General features: G+C 45.1%; 1 protein-coding gene across 2 annotated transcripts in view; it reads left to right on the top strand.

Moving 5' to 3' along the window:
- The first annotated feature begins 2,821 nt into the window (after positions 1 to 2,821).
- CIDEA (cell death inducing DFFA like effector a) overlaps positions 2,822 to 14,689 on the top strand; it is a 29,327-nt gene continuing 17,459 nt past the window's right edge. The window contains exons 1-4 of one of the 2 annotated variants that reach the window (XM_019490464.2): positions 2,826 to 2,900; positions 3,386 to 3,543; positions 9,017 to 9,173; positions 12,814 to 12,960. In XM_019490464.2, the coding sequence (XP_019346009.1) occupies positions 9,030 to 9,173; positions 12,814 to 12,960 (291 nt within the window). In that variant the 5' untranslated portion in view covers positions 2,826 to 2,900; positions 3,386 to 3,543; positions 9,017 to 9,029. Of the gene's footprint in view, positions 2,901 to 3,385; positions 3,544 to 9,016; positions 9,174 to 12,813; positions 12,961 to 14,689 lie in introns of both variants that reach the window. The other variant, XM_014606694.3, reaches the window with a different exon arrangement.

Below are 14,689 nucleotides of genomic sequence, written 5' to 3' on the forward strand. Positions count from 1 at the left end.
ATTATTAAGTGTATATTAATGGCTTCCCCAGGCTTAATCAGTGTAATTAAGCCTGGGTTTCAGACCATCCCCAATCTAAGCATTCAATTAAACTCCACATATGCATTGGGGTGGATGGTGGGAAAAGGGCCAGGGGCAGCACAGCCCCAGCCCTTTTCCCACTGTCAGCCCTGAGGCACACGTGCTCCCACTGCTGACAATGAGGGAATTAATTTGCCCCAATGTATTTTTCAGAGGTTTGCATAGTGGTGAGAGATAATCCATGTGTGAGTCAAGGATCACTCACCTATCTGATAAAATCAATCAGAGTGACCAAAGTAAGGCTGCTGACATTGTAAATTATTGCTCACATATGTAGCATAATAAGCAGAATCCAGTACCCTTGCAAATATCTCAGGATTTGCCTACACACAAAGTTTGTCATACTCCCCCATAATGCTAGCACATTTGTAACACAGCCTACATCTAAACAAAAATACATACAAAAATGCTGTCGACAACTCCCAGGTAACCAAACAACCATAAGGATCAGACTTTCTTTAAGCAGAGAGCATGTCAGCAAGATCCTGTGCTTTGTTAAAGAACACTAAGACCATGCCAGCACACAGGACAAGCACTGGCATTAAAGGCCCAAAGGGTTCACCAACTGTTGTCACACAGTCACTGCTTAGCTGTCCTGTCTTGTCTGCTGTGTGGACTTCATTGCGTGCAGAGGCAAGTTTGTCAGAAACCACAAACCCGTATAAATAGCGCTGAACAATAGCAAAGAGCTCTTTGGACTGATAATTTCTGTTGAGCAAACAGGAAACCAGTTTGTAAAAAATAAGTCTATGTGTAATCACTACTTCAGTCACGGTTCTCTGGTATCCACACACTGACAAATCACCCCTACATTTACTTCTGTAATAAAATTAATACAAATCTTTAACAAACCAAAAGAAAAAAAAAAAACACTTCAAAGAACAAAAGGATGTCTTTACTTTTTAAAGCATCCATGATTCTAGTTTGCATAAACATCCTTCACCATACAAATTAAATGAATGGGAAAATTGAATAAACAGGTAAGCTCCCAAGAAGTCATTCTAAATAAAAATACGTGGTAAATTCTACTTCACTGTTACCTATGGTCCTTCCACAGCTCTCTATCATCAATTTAAAACGAAGTGCCCTGAAAAGTTTTAATTTGTAAAAGTAAGAAAGGAACAGTTTCCGATGCAACTGCCTGCCTGTCCACAAGATGCTGGAAGGCCTCTTGTTCCTCAATTGCAAGGGTGGGCAATTATTTTGGCTGGAGGGCCACTTCATGAGTTTTGGTGTCCTCTAGAGAGGGACACTTCTCTCTTTCTCCCACGCCACCATCCACATACTACCCAGAGCTGCAGTATGCTCTAGTCTCTACCCCACCTGGACCCTGCCAGCTGTGCTCACAGCTTATGCCAGCCCCTTCCTGGCATGGAAAAAGCAGCCTCAGGTGGGTGGTGGCATCAGCTGTGGATGCAACTGGTAGGTTCCAGGTAGGGATCAAGGCATCCACCTGGGGCCACAGCTGACATCTCATCAGGGCTGGGTGGAAGCAGTCCTGTCCACTCACCCAGCATAGTGGAACTAGCCCCACCTGCCTGGCATCACACAGTGCTCAGAGACAGAGTTGCCAGCTCTCCACAGGGCTGGATCCCATAAATTTGTGGCCACCTGCCCCTGGGCTGGATATATATAATCAGTGGGTAGACCACATCCAGCTCATGAGCTGCATTTTGCTTACCCCTGCTCTACTGCATGAGATACTGAGCACTTCCCTTGACTTTCAGACATATTCATGGAAACACAGGTGGCAGGTACTCCATTTGTGATCCCAGTCACTGAGCTGCCACTATGGGGTGGAGAAACATTTGCACGTTGGGTTTGGTTTCTGAAAACCACTCTGCATTGCCACAGTTGACTTGAAAAGTTTACAGAGGGGTTGGGTCCAGGCAAGTGTAACCTGCATGTAGCTTCATTGAACTGCTACAAGAAAGAGCATCCCGAGCACCCAGGAGGTGCAGATCTGGGATTTTCACAAGGGGTAGAGGTGCAGATGGTGTGACATAAAACAGACATTTCTTTTCCCAGTTAAACTAGATACTTTACTAACACGCTGGGGCCTCGGGCTGTATTATTCCATTTAAGGTGGAACAAAAAATGAACATAACTATCGGAGAGTGCATGGATTTGCTGAATTAGTTATAAAATTTTACAAAAAGCATCAAGTAGGCAGAAACAGTCAAAAGAGGCTGTGCCAGGCTTTTTTCTTTTTTTTTAGGAAATTGTTTATGTTCCAAGCCAAATCAAGCCCGACACCTCAGTAGGTACTAAACCACACCAGAAGAACAGTTATCTGTAGAAACGCTTAAGGAAAACTGCCTTCATGGACCCAGATACCTGGTGTTTCCCCCGGGCAGCTCATTTTGAAGTGAGGGGTGGACAAGGAATGAAAGCGAGGATCCCTGCACTTCCCCTGGCAGCACCGTCTCCTCCGGGCAGCGCAGGGGCGAGATGGGGGTCACCTTTCAGCGGCCTTGACTGGGAATGTGCTGTCTAGACCTGGGGGTCGCCCTCCCTGCAGCTGGGGGCTTGGCTGGACCTGGGGGCTCGCCCTAGACCTGCCTCTCTCTGGACCTCAGCTCTCCAGGCGCCTCCACCATGTCCCCGGCGGAGGCATAGCCCTGCCGACACCTCCCCTCAGACCCCGGCCCAGCCGAGGCCGCTGCCCCACGCGTACCTCCCCGCTCCGTGGGGCCGCGCCGACCCGCGCGGGGGGCGGGGCCTGCCGGGGGCGGAGCCGCGAGCGGGCAGGGGCTGTGCGGGTCCGGGTGCGGACGCGGCATGGAGACGGCGCGGGGCTGCGCGGGTGCCCTGCTGAGGTGAGTGGGGGCGTCTGGGCTGCCCGGGGGCTCTCGCGCAGGAAGCACAGGCGGTCACGCAGGGCCGCGGTTTGCAGGTGCGGGCCAGGATGGGGGCGGATGTGGGGCGAGCAGGAGACAGAAGGGCGGTGTCCGGGGAGGGGCGGCTGGCGCGGTGCGGGGCAGCGCCGCGCCGGGACGTCCCTGCCCGCGGAGCAGCTCCAGCGCCCGGGGTGCGCCGGCTGAACCCGAGCCCCGCCAGAGACGCCGCTTGGCCCTGCCTGGGAAGACGAAAGCAGCGATTCCCGACCACGGGTCCTCAACCGGGCGGTGCCCGGGGAGCCGGGAGAGCCTCGGGGCCACACGGCGTTAGCGCCCTGGCCCGATTCCCAAGCTGAACCCGGAGGTGTCCAATACGACACCTTAAAACAGGCCTTGAACCCCCCCCCCCCCCCCCCCCCCGGAGATCTCTGCAGCAGAAGAATCGCTCTGTTGTTTTTCTGTAGTCAAACCATGAGGAAAAACTGGGAGCTGGCATTTTCCAAGGGGAGGCATGAGTCTATGTGGGGTGCATCCAGCTGAAAGCGGACTGGAGGATGGGACATCTGGGTCGCTTGGGTTTCTAAAGCGTTTGAAGGTGATGAGAGAGCTCCACGGCACCAAGGTTTGCTTCCTCTTATAAGAGATATTAGTTAAGTAATGCTTGGTGCCCTAAAATTTGGGAGCCTAAGTACAGTAATAGGTGCATGTCTTCTGTCACCTGAAACTTCTGCCTCCTGAATTTCTAACTAGGTCATGGTGATATGAGTTTGTAGGTCACCTGTTAGACTTATAATATAACTTAAACTTTTAGGTACATGTTCATGTTGCTGCTTTTTTTCTTCTGTCCGTAGAAAGACTTGATTCTCACTATGGACTGGTCTTAAACTTGCTTGTTAATGTCTCTTTGTATGTTCCAATGAATGTACAATTTGGCTTGTCCACTAACTTTTTTTTTTAAGTCCTGTAGCCCACAGGGAGACTCAGTTGTACAGTTTGAAACCAGTTGCAAGACTGCCAAAAGCTCAGACATTGTTGGCTCACTTATTTTTTTGTCTATGAACTCTAACCTACAGGTCACAAGCCAGGCCATATAGTGGAGCCATTGGTGTTGTGCAACTTGTGGGTGCTCTGCAAGTGACTGAAGGCTGTTGCATGGCTGTCTAAGAATGTGCACTGAGACCTCTTGCACATAAGATGCAGGGTGAAGTTTAGTCTTCAAAGCCAACAGTGTGCACAGGTTCTCTGTAGCACTCACTGCCCACTGAAAAGTAGCTGAACTAACAGAAGCTACAATCCTCTGGGCTAAACTAAGTGTGTTAGGGGGGCTGCAGATATGAGCAACAGGTAAAGTAGATTGTAACCTTGCCTTATTCTGTCGTGGTCACTTGTATGTATGACTAGTTAGAAGATGCTTATCTTTCATCTGAGAACACTCTGGCAAGTCCTGGAACTGGCATGACTTATTAGTAAGGGATGAAAAATAAGCTAGAAAGACCCTTGCAATATTGAGGAATACTAGCTATAGACTTGCCTAGCTCTAAAAAGTAAACCACTTGCTAATTAAGTTGTTAAATATAATTAGAACTTTCTGGGTGTTCTTGCTGCTTGTCCTTCCCTAAAATAATTTCTTTCTCCACCTTCCCCCCACCCTCCCCGCCCTTGTCTGGGCTCTCAAACTAGTGGCTGAGGATCTAGACAAGTATATTTAAGACTTTGTCTGTGACAGGGGTGGGCAATTATTTTTTACTGGAGGGCCACTTAATACATTTTGGTGTCTTCTTGAGGGCCACCCCACCCAGAGCTGCAGCATGTCTCAATCCCCATCCCACCTGGAACTTACTGGCCACATTCACAGTTTACGCCAGCTCCCACCCGGCACGATGGAAGCAGCCCCAGTGTCAACTGTGGACGTGGCTGGCAGGTTTTGGGTGGGGATTAGGGTGTCCCCACCCCTCTACCCAGAACCTGCTGGCCATGTCTGCAGCTTACAGCAACACTTGCCTAGCATAGTAGAAGTAGTCCTTCTGGGTACCAGTATCAGCCAGTAGGTTCTGGGTGGGGATCGAGATGTCCACTTAAGTTCCATGGCTGATGCTGCCACATCAGTGCTGGGTGGAAACGGTTCCACCTGCCCAGCATGGCAGAAACAGCCCTGTCTGCCCAGCATTGTGTAGTAGCCAGAGCCACCAGCAGCCTGCGGGCTGGATCTCATGAGTTCTTGACTGCCTGCCTATGGGCTAAATACAATCAGTTGGTGAGTCAGATCTAAATGATTTTGCCAATCCAACTGATGGGCTGCCTACCTTTGGGCCGTATTTTGCCTACCCCTGGTCTATGAGAAGTAGAGTCTTTTGCAGACATCATGTTTAGAAATGTAAGGACTCAGCCTGGTGTCCAAATGAGTCCAAGGGCAAATTTGCTTACTGGCTCTTGTCATCATGTCACCTTATCACTAAGTGAAGCCTTGTAGTACCAAGTGAAACCTCAGCCTGATCCACTACTTTTGATCCCAAGTGCTATCTTCCTAAACAGGCAGAATGTAATTTAATTTAGAAAGTCTCCATATAAATGGGGACAAGGACCATGGATGGAAATGGTTAACTGATGGTAGTTCTAACAGTCTAAAAAATTGAGCTTTCATCTTGCTAGCCTTTCACTTTAAGGAGAATCCTAGGTATTAATTTATTCCTATGGATTTGTTTCCTCACTGGAACCACAATGAAGCATTATAGTAAGTCGCTGATTGGGGTAGACTTGAATCTCTAAATTACTGAAGAAACTTGATTTCAGGACTGCAGAAATTAGGTAACTCATACATTTGAGGAGGTATTACATGACCCCTAGTTAATATTCAGATTCATGTTTAGCATTTGGCCTTAAGTAGCACTTCCCTGTATTGGTAAGCATTAAAATTGCTTATGTGCCCTGGCTGTGTGCCCTGTTCATACTTTAGGGTTGTTTTGGTTTTTTTTGTATGAATTGTTTTCTTCCCCTCTGGGAAGACGAGGGTTCTTAAAGTTAACGGGGAGAATCCTTATGATGATAGAAGCTACTGACAGTACTGTAGCAGATAACTCAATATTAAGTGTTTTATGGTACTTGATGCCTGGGATTGTGGACATATCTGAAGCACTTCAAAATGCCCCTGAAGCCTGAAATAGTAAACAGTCCTTGGACCAGGGACTAGAATAATAACTAGTCCTAATACATAAAGTAGAGATTTATGCTCTTCTGGCCAAAGACTTGTGAATTGTTTTGTGCACTAAAGCAACTTCAGAGGAGGAATTGTGTCCCACCCTAGTAGCCTCTAGCTTCTCGGGGAGAGATGGCTTTGAATCCTTGAGGCAAGGAATTAAACCCAGATCTCTTGGTCTGGATGAGCGTTTCAAAGCCTGAGCTACTGTATTAAAAGGCACAGAGGAGAGGAAGAAACCATCTTCCCTGGCTAGTTGTCTCTTAAAAGGCAGTAGCCACTACTGCATTTTGTCCTAAGTCCAATCTGTAAGGTGTACTCAGAGAGCACCTATCAGAACAAGCTCCTGAGGGAAGATAAGAGCCTCAAAACTAGGTGTTTCTCAGCCTGTTGAAGCTTAACTGTGAGCTTGATAAGGCTATGCCACTCCATCCTGTGCAAACTGAGGATCTTGAGGGTACACAAGAGTATAGATGCCCAGAGAATGCAAAAATGCCCAGAACTGAAGTACCTGCTGGGTTAGATAACCGCTGAATAGACTGAGGATTTCAAAGTCTAGACTTGAGCACCAAAGTTCTGCCCAAGTCCCTCGTAGTTCTGGCCATTATGCTTCATGACAGTGTGTGGAACTCTAGTTTTAGGCTGACCGGTAGGTGGCAGTCAAAAGCTAACAACTGACCATTTGCAGCAAGCAAGGAGCAAATACCACATCACAAGCCACTTCGTAAACTGACGTTTTGGAGAGACGGACACATGCATTTGCTCACTTACAGCTGAGGCACACAACCACACAGTACAGAAATGTGTGGAGTTCTGTTTTATGCTGTACCCTATCATTACCTGAACTCTCCTTCTAAAGAGGGAGGAAAAACAATTTGGAAAGAAACTGCTTCAGTCATACATGGAACAAATAGTAATTATGGGAATATTTTGAATTAGATGACTCATTTGATCTCAATATTAAGTCACCAGCTCCTAGAAAAGGAAATGCCACTGGTAGCAAGCAGGCATATTGAGAACCAGCTAGAGTCAACAATAATGAAAGTTGTTTGGCAGTACTGAAAACCTAGTCTATGAGTCTTCAGCTGATTCTGGAAGAGGGTGAGGGAAGACTGACTACCCTAGTTCTAACTTCAATCAAAAATTTATACTAGCATTTAAAGTACTCATTAAAGTACCAATGTACCCAGAAGTAGCAGTGGATAACTGAAAGATGTGAGCACAAGTCTTGATAAGAAATAATGGCCTACAACGAAGAAAGATTACTATTGCTAACTTATACTGTACAAAGCATGAGGGATGTTATTTGTCTCTTGCTATGATGGAAGCTAATTGTGTGAATCCTTTCCTCTGATATGGAAACTATAAAGGTATTAGGCTGAATACCTACTTCTATGAATTATTCTTAACTGGAATAAAATTAGCTCCTGGAAATAGTTCATTTGATTAAAGTCTAGGCAGCAATGGTGTTTGACAAACCTGCATACCCCTCCAGTATAGACTTAAAAATTGGACTGTATCACTTAAGACTAAATTATATTTCCCCTTCAACATGATTGTGAACAAAGCCTGTCTACCTTACGGAGATGTAAGAACTCTTCTCTTTGAAAGGGGAGTTTCACTAATCTTCATATGGCTCTTGGGTGGTGGGAGATGACAGAAGTTTCTTGGATCTAGATTCCAGTTTCCTTTTAATAAGTTATGTGCCCTTTAACTACTTCCTGGCTATCCCAGAGAACTTTAATTCTTGCTTTCTAGCTGTTTCCCACAATATACCATCCTGGGGTAGGCAGAATAATTCAATTTTTCTCTTGCTACTTTCTTTATCTGAGCGTCCCCTTATACCTTTCCATGTCAAAGGAATTGATGATAGCCTATTTATTGGCATTGCTCAAGTACCTGATTGAAGAACATTTTTGATTTTTATGGATTGCACTTCAAACTGTACCTGCAACATCAAGAAGCTGGAGCTTTTTCAATAAAAAGCTGTTGCACAGTTAAAGCAAACATCTTCCTGTAGGAGACCCACCTTGATGAATAAAAACTCAGGACTGGGTGGATACGGGTAGGGATGTTTCATTGCTCAACTGGTGTAGCAATAGTATTTTGTAGGAGACTTGCCTCTAGAACTTGTAATTTGAGTAGACATGAGGCCTGTAAAATGTTGCTAATTAATATGAAGATGTGACCTTGTATCAATTCAACCTATGTCATCCAAAAAAACCTTTTTATCATGATTTTTCTAAGACTAATACTGTGAAATTGCTCATGGCAGGTGGTGGTATTGAGTCATTGGACCCATTAGACAAGTCTGGCTAGCTCCATGTATACAACTGCCTGGTAAAATGATGTAAAAAGGCTAGGGTTCAGAGGTCTTTGTAGAACCATGCAGTGATTTTTACTTCTCCCTCTTTTGCCACCTCCTTTCATGTGATCTTTGTGCTGACCTTGATTTTGCTAATTTATTTCCAGTTTTACCATTTCCTCTCCTATGATATAGTTTCTGGCATATGACAGAAGACTTTAAAAGTATTTTCTTCATAGCTGGTGAGAAATCATGCGGGCCCAGCACATAGGTTGTATAAAGTGCTAATTCATGGCTTTAAACTGTTTTGTTAAACCCAGGAATCATTAAGCTAATCCTTTTGCATGAAGTAAATAGGTTCCTCAGCAGGAACTAACTTCATCAGCAAATTGACTAACCCTGTTAAAGTTAACACTATTTTTTTAATGAACTCTGCTGGTCCAGGCGGTTTTGTTATGAGATTGGAACCAGAGTGCAGTACAAACGTCCTATGAACTGGACAAGCAGCATGCTTATTCAGTAGTCAACCTATCATATCCTTCCCAATGACTGACATCAATTTTCTCAGTTCAGATAAGACTCTTCTTTTATTTTTAGATCTCTGGTATCCATGGGAGCTTCTGTTGGGTCAGTAACAAGACAGACCCTTTTTCCTCCTCTTGCATCTGCAGGACGACCTTTTCGTATATCAAATCATGACCGAAGCAGTCAGAAAGGAGTTGTTGCAAGCAGTCTGCAGGACCTCACTAGCAAGGTATATCCAATGTTGCACCAGAAGCGTAACTAACAATTTTGTCAGTCAGAGATGCTGTCAAGAGACAGAGAGTGGAGTGGAGTGGAGAGGGGGATAGTGGTGCCACGTGCTGTGGGATGCTGCTGGTGCCCCTCCAAATTGGTGCCTAGGACTGGTGCTCTACTCACCTTAAAGTAGTTATACTACTGTGGTCCACTTTTTGGCTTTGATTTACCAACATCAGTAAGACTATCTGGACTGTCTTGTCTTCTCTGCTTTAGTGCAAACCTTGCTTTGGATGAGGTGAAGTCAAATGGTTGAAAATTAGACCCAAGTCACAAAAACTGGCTTCTAAGACACAAATAGACCATTATGGTATTTGCTAAAGGAGCCTTAATTTTTAAAATTCATGGCTTCCTAAAATAGCTTAAAAATTATATTTTTCTCTCCAGATTTAAAGGAGAAGAGGAAGCTTAATTAAAGGTTAAATTTCTATTTTAACTTCTGATGGGTATAATAATAGCTAAGATGGGCTGGATAATTTTGACCTTTTCAGGGCCCTCATGCTTAAAATGTGACTGAATTTAGTGAAATCTAGAATTCCACAGATAAGCATAGAAACCTCCTTCCATAGATAATGGGGAGGGGAGAGGAACTATTTTAAAGTGATCTACAATGAGGAGTATCCTTCTAAAATATTGTGTAGTTCTTAATGCCCAGAAGTTTCATTTCTCAAAAATCAACCCAAATTTTATATGCAATATCATAGAATCACAGAAAATTAGGGTTGGAAGGGACCTCAGGAGGTCATCTAGTCCAACCTCCTAGTCAAGGCAGGACCATCCCCAACTAGGTCATCCCAGCCAAGGCTTTGTCTACCTCAGTCTTAAAAACCTCCAAGGATAAGCGTGTACAAACTCTCTGGGTAACCTGTTCCAGTGCTTTACTACTCTCCTAGTGAGGGAGTTTTTTCCTAACATCTAACCTAAGCTTCCCTTGCTGCAACTTGAGACTGTTGCTACTTGTTCTGTCATCTGCCACCGCTGAGAACAGTCTAGCTCCACCCTCTTAGGAACAACCCTGGACATAGTTGAAGGCTGCTATTAAATCCCCTCTGTCTTATCTTCAGACTAAATAAGCCCAGCTCCTTCAGCCTCTCCTCATAAGTAATGTTCCCCAGCCCCCTAACCATTTTCACTGCCCCAATTTCCCCAGTTTGTCTATATCCTTTCTGTAGTGGCAGGCCCAGAACTGGACACAGTACTCCAGATGTAGCCTTACTAGTGCTGAATACAGGGGAAGACTCACTTCCCGTAACCTGATGTCAACGCTCCTACTTAAGCAGCCCAATATGCTGCTAGCCTTCTTCACAACAAGGGCACGCTGTTGACTCATATTCAGTTTGTCTAATGTAACCCCCAGGTCCTTTTCTGCAGGGCTGCTGCTTAGCCAGTCAGCCCCCAGTCTGTACTGGTGCATGAGATTGTTCCATCCTAAGTGCAGGACTTTGCACTTGTCCTTATTGAACCTCATGAGATTTCTTTTGGTCCAATCCTCCAGTTTGTCTAGGTCACTCTGAATCGTAGCCCTACCCTCCAGTATATCTACTAGTCCCTCCAGCTTGGTGTCATCTGCAGACTTACTGCGGGGACACTGCATCCTATTTTCCAGGTCGTTGATGAAGATATTGAACAAAAACAGCCCCAGGACCAGCCCTGTGGGGCACTCCGCTTGATATACTGGCTGTCAGTGAGACATCAAGCCATTGATACTACCCTTTGAGCCTGACAATCCAGTCAGCTTTCCATCTACTTTATAGTTTATTCATCATTCATCCAACCCATACCTCTTTAGCTTGCTTGCAAAAATGTTGTGGGAGACCATATCAAAACCTTTGCAAAAGTCAAGGTATGTCACATCCACTGCTCTTTCTGTATCCATATAGCCACTCATCTCATCCTAGAAAGGAATCAGATTGGTCAGGCATGACTTGTCCTTGGTGAATCAATGATGACTGTTCCTAATCACCTTCTCCTTCAAGTGCTTAGAAATGGATTTCTTGAGAACTTGCTCCATGATTGTTCCAGGGACCAAGGTGAGGCTGACAGGTCTGTAGTTCCCAGGATCCTCCTTAGTCCCTTTCTTAAAGATGGGAACTATGCTTGCCCTTTTCCAATCATCCAGGACCTCTCCCAATTGCCACAAGTTTTCAAAGATAATGGCCAGATAATGGCTTTGCAGTCACGCCTGCCAACTCCTGTCACTCAGCCCCCTAGGGTGCATCGCATTCAGCCCCGTGGACTTGCCCAAGTCCAGCTTTTCTAAATAGTCTGTAACCTGTTCTTTTGCCACTGTTGGCTGCTTCCCTTCTCCCCAAACTGTACTGCCAGGTGCAATCTGGGAGCTGATGTTGCCTGTGAAGACTGAGGTAAAAAAGGCACTGTGTACTTTAGCCTTTTCCACTTCATCTGCCACTAGACTGCCTCCCACATTCAGTAAAGGACACACACTTTCCCATATCTTCCTCTTGTTGCTGACATACTTGTAAAAACCCTTCTCGTTATCCTCGTGTGCATTGCCAGCTGCAAATCCAGTTGTGCTTTGGCTTTCCTGATTTCATCCCTGAATGCCTGAGCAATATTCCTTTGCTCCTCCCAAGTTGTTTGTCGAAGTTTCCACTTCTTGTAAGCTTCCTTTTTGTGTTTTAGCTTACTGAAGAGTTCCCTGCTAAGCCAGGCTGGTTTTTTGCCATACTTGCTAGTCTTCCTGCTCATCAGGATGGTTCATTCCTGTGCCTTGAGTAAGGTTTCTTTAAAGCACAACCAGCTCTCCTGGACTCCTTTTCCCTTCAGGCTGGCCTCCCAGGGGATCCTGCCCAAGAGTTCCTTGAGTGAGTCAGAATCTGCTTTGCTGAAGTCCAGGGTCCATACTCTGATGCTCTCCTTTCTTCCTCTCCTCAGGATCCTGAACTTGATCATCTCATGGTTGCTGCTGTCCAGGTTGCCATCCACTACTACATTCCCCACCAATTCTTCCCTGTTTGTGAACAGCAGGTCAAGAAGAACACAGCTACTAGTTGACATCTTGAACACCAGGAAGCTGTATCAGGAAGGTTGTCCCCAACACTCTCCAAAAATGTCCTGGATTACCTGCACACTGCTGTATTGCCCTCCCAGCAGGTGTCAGGGTGGTTGAAGTCCCCCATAAGAATCAGGGCCTCTGATCAGGAAAACTTCCACTAGCTGTTTGAAGAAAGCCTCATCCACCTCATCCTCCTGGTCTGGTGGTCTATAGCACCATGACACCAACCATGACATCACCCTTGTTGCTCTCCCCTCTGACCCTAACCCAGAGACTTAATATCAAGGCTTGCTTGAATAAGACTCATATTCTCCAGCTGCACGCAGCTTTTAGTTACTCGACTAGATGAGGAAAGCATCTTCTAGAGTAGAAGACAGTAAGGCATTAAATGAAGCAATACACAACTCCTTGAAATATATTCTGGAAATAGGTATCCCAGCTTGTCAGCTGAAAGCAGATCCAGATCCATCAGTGATGATGTTTTGGATTATCTGGCAAGTGACTTTACACCTAAATAAGTTTCAGAAGGAACTTAAGAGTTGGCAGCCTGAATTGTGTTTCACTCTTCCATTTATTATAGACCCTGGATGCCTTCCTGATTACAGCTGGAATAGTTACTTTGGTTTTAGAGGAAGATGGTACGGTTGTAGATACAGAAGAGTTTTTTCAGTCTCTTGGGGATAATACACTCTTCATGATTCTAAAAGAAGGACAGAAGTGGACACTAGTAAGTAGCAGTACCTCTTATGTAATAGTGGTGAAAGGAGAATTGTGGAGGATGGTAGTTTGGTGACAGTAAAAGGTTGGAAGAGGAAAAATATTTCCCCTGAAAGTATGATGTTAATCTGCTTGCCAAGGTTTCTGTGAAATCCTTCTGAAGGAGTAAAATAGGCAGCACCTCCAACAAAGCTCCATGGACTGGAATTATAGTGCTCCTATCAAAGTTCATATATGTGGGGATGAAATCCTGTTGCTGCCAGTACTTGAATCTCTCTCTTAACAAATAATTTTCCACTATCCAGTCTTTTACTAAAACAAAAGATGCTCCAAGATGCCTTTCATGGCTTGGGACCATCAGTCATTAAAGACTGGTACCAACCAGCAGCTCGTATGCAAATAATTAAGATCTATAAGTGCAAATAAGAAACAAGATAAGATCAAGTTTCCAACTATCCTTCAGTAAAATAGCTGGCACTGGAAAAATAAACTTCACTTAGCCAGTACTTCACATAGTTACAGAGTTAGTTCTACTGCTCTTTCCCAGTATATCCACATAAGTGACAAACCTTAAGCAGTCACCTAATTGTGAAATGGCATGATGTCCCCACCCAAGTAGACTGCATATTAATTCAAGCCTGCCAAGGTAATTATCACAGCTCCCCAGGAGCTGATATTGATCTCTCAATAGAATTCTATAAATGCCTATAACCTAGCTTCAAGTGTCATGTCCTTCTGACGAAAGAGCATTTAGTCTGTAGACCTAAAAAGCAGAAATACAAAACTGTCCCCACTAAACCTATATTTAACTGAAATTGGTTTGGTTATCTTGGCATTTCCTGTGCATTGAGGTGACTGGATAATGTGCTTCAGATTGTGGTAAATTAACTAGATAATAATAAAAATAAATAAATAAAAAGGTTAAGCATGAGCATAGCAGCCCTTTGAAGCAGGATGGCTAAGATGTATGTATCACCAACATCACACAAATGAAATGTGGTTTACTGTGGCACGCACCACCCTTGACTCTGACTGCAGCAAAATGTCCAGGTCCCTATCTAAATTTGGGTTGAGTAGGGATGGACTTCATCGCAAGTCTAAACTGAACCTCAACTCATGCCTCTAGAACTGGAGTGAGACAATTGAACAGCTGTGCCATTATGCCCCTATCTACAGTAAAATAGTCAAGATACAGTATATCCACTAGATGTCTCCCTACAGTGTGGAATGGATACAGGCAACTAGTTAAAGTGGTTTTCTTTCCTCCTTTTGAAATGAGGATACCAAGAGCAACTTTTCTTAACGTTGAGCAGACCAATATGGAGAGGGTCCAAAGGAGGGCCACCTGCATGATCAGGGGTCAGCAGGGCAGGTCCTACGAGGAGAGGCTGAGGGACCTGAACCTGTTCAGCCTCCAAAAGAGAAGGCTGAGAGGGAATCTAGTGGCAGTCTACAAGCTAATCAAGGGGGACCATCAGGCATTGGGAGAGTCCCTGTTTCCCTGAGCAATCCCGGGAGTTACAAGAAACAATGGACACAAGCTAGCGGAGGGTAGTTTCAGGCTGGACATTAGGAAGCACTATTTTACTGTCAGGGCGGCTAGGACCTGGAACCAACTTCTAAAAGAAGTGGTGCTGGCTCCTACCCTGGGGGTCTTTAAAAGGAGGCTGGATGAACATCTGGCCGGGGTCGTTTGACCCCAGTACTCTTTCCTGCCATGGCAGGGGGTCGGACTAGAT

The sequence above is a fragment of the Alligator mississippiensis genome, chromosome 3, assembly GCF_030867095.1.
Source record: "Alligator mississippiensis isolate rAllMis1 chromosome 3, rAllMis1, whole genome shotgun sequence".
Classification (NCBI taxonomy): Eukaryota; Metazoa; Chordata; order Crocodylia; family Alligatoridae; genus Alligator; species Alligator mississippiensis.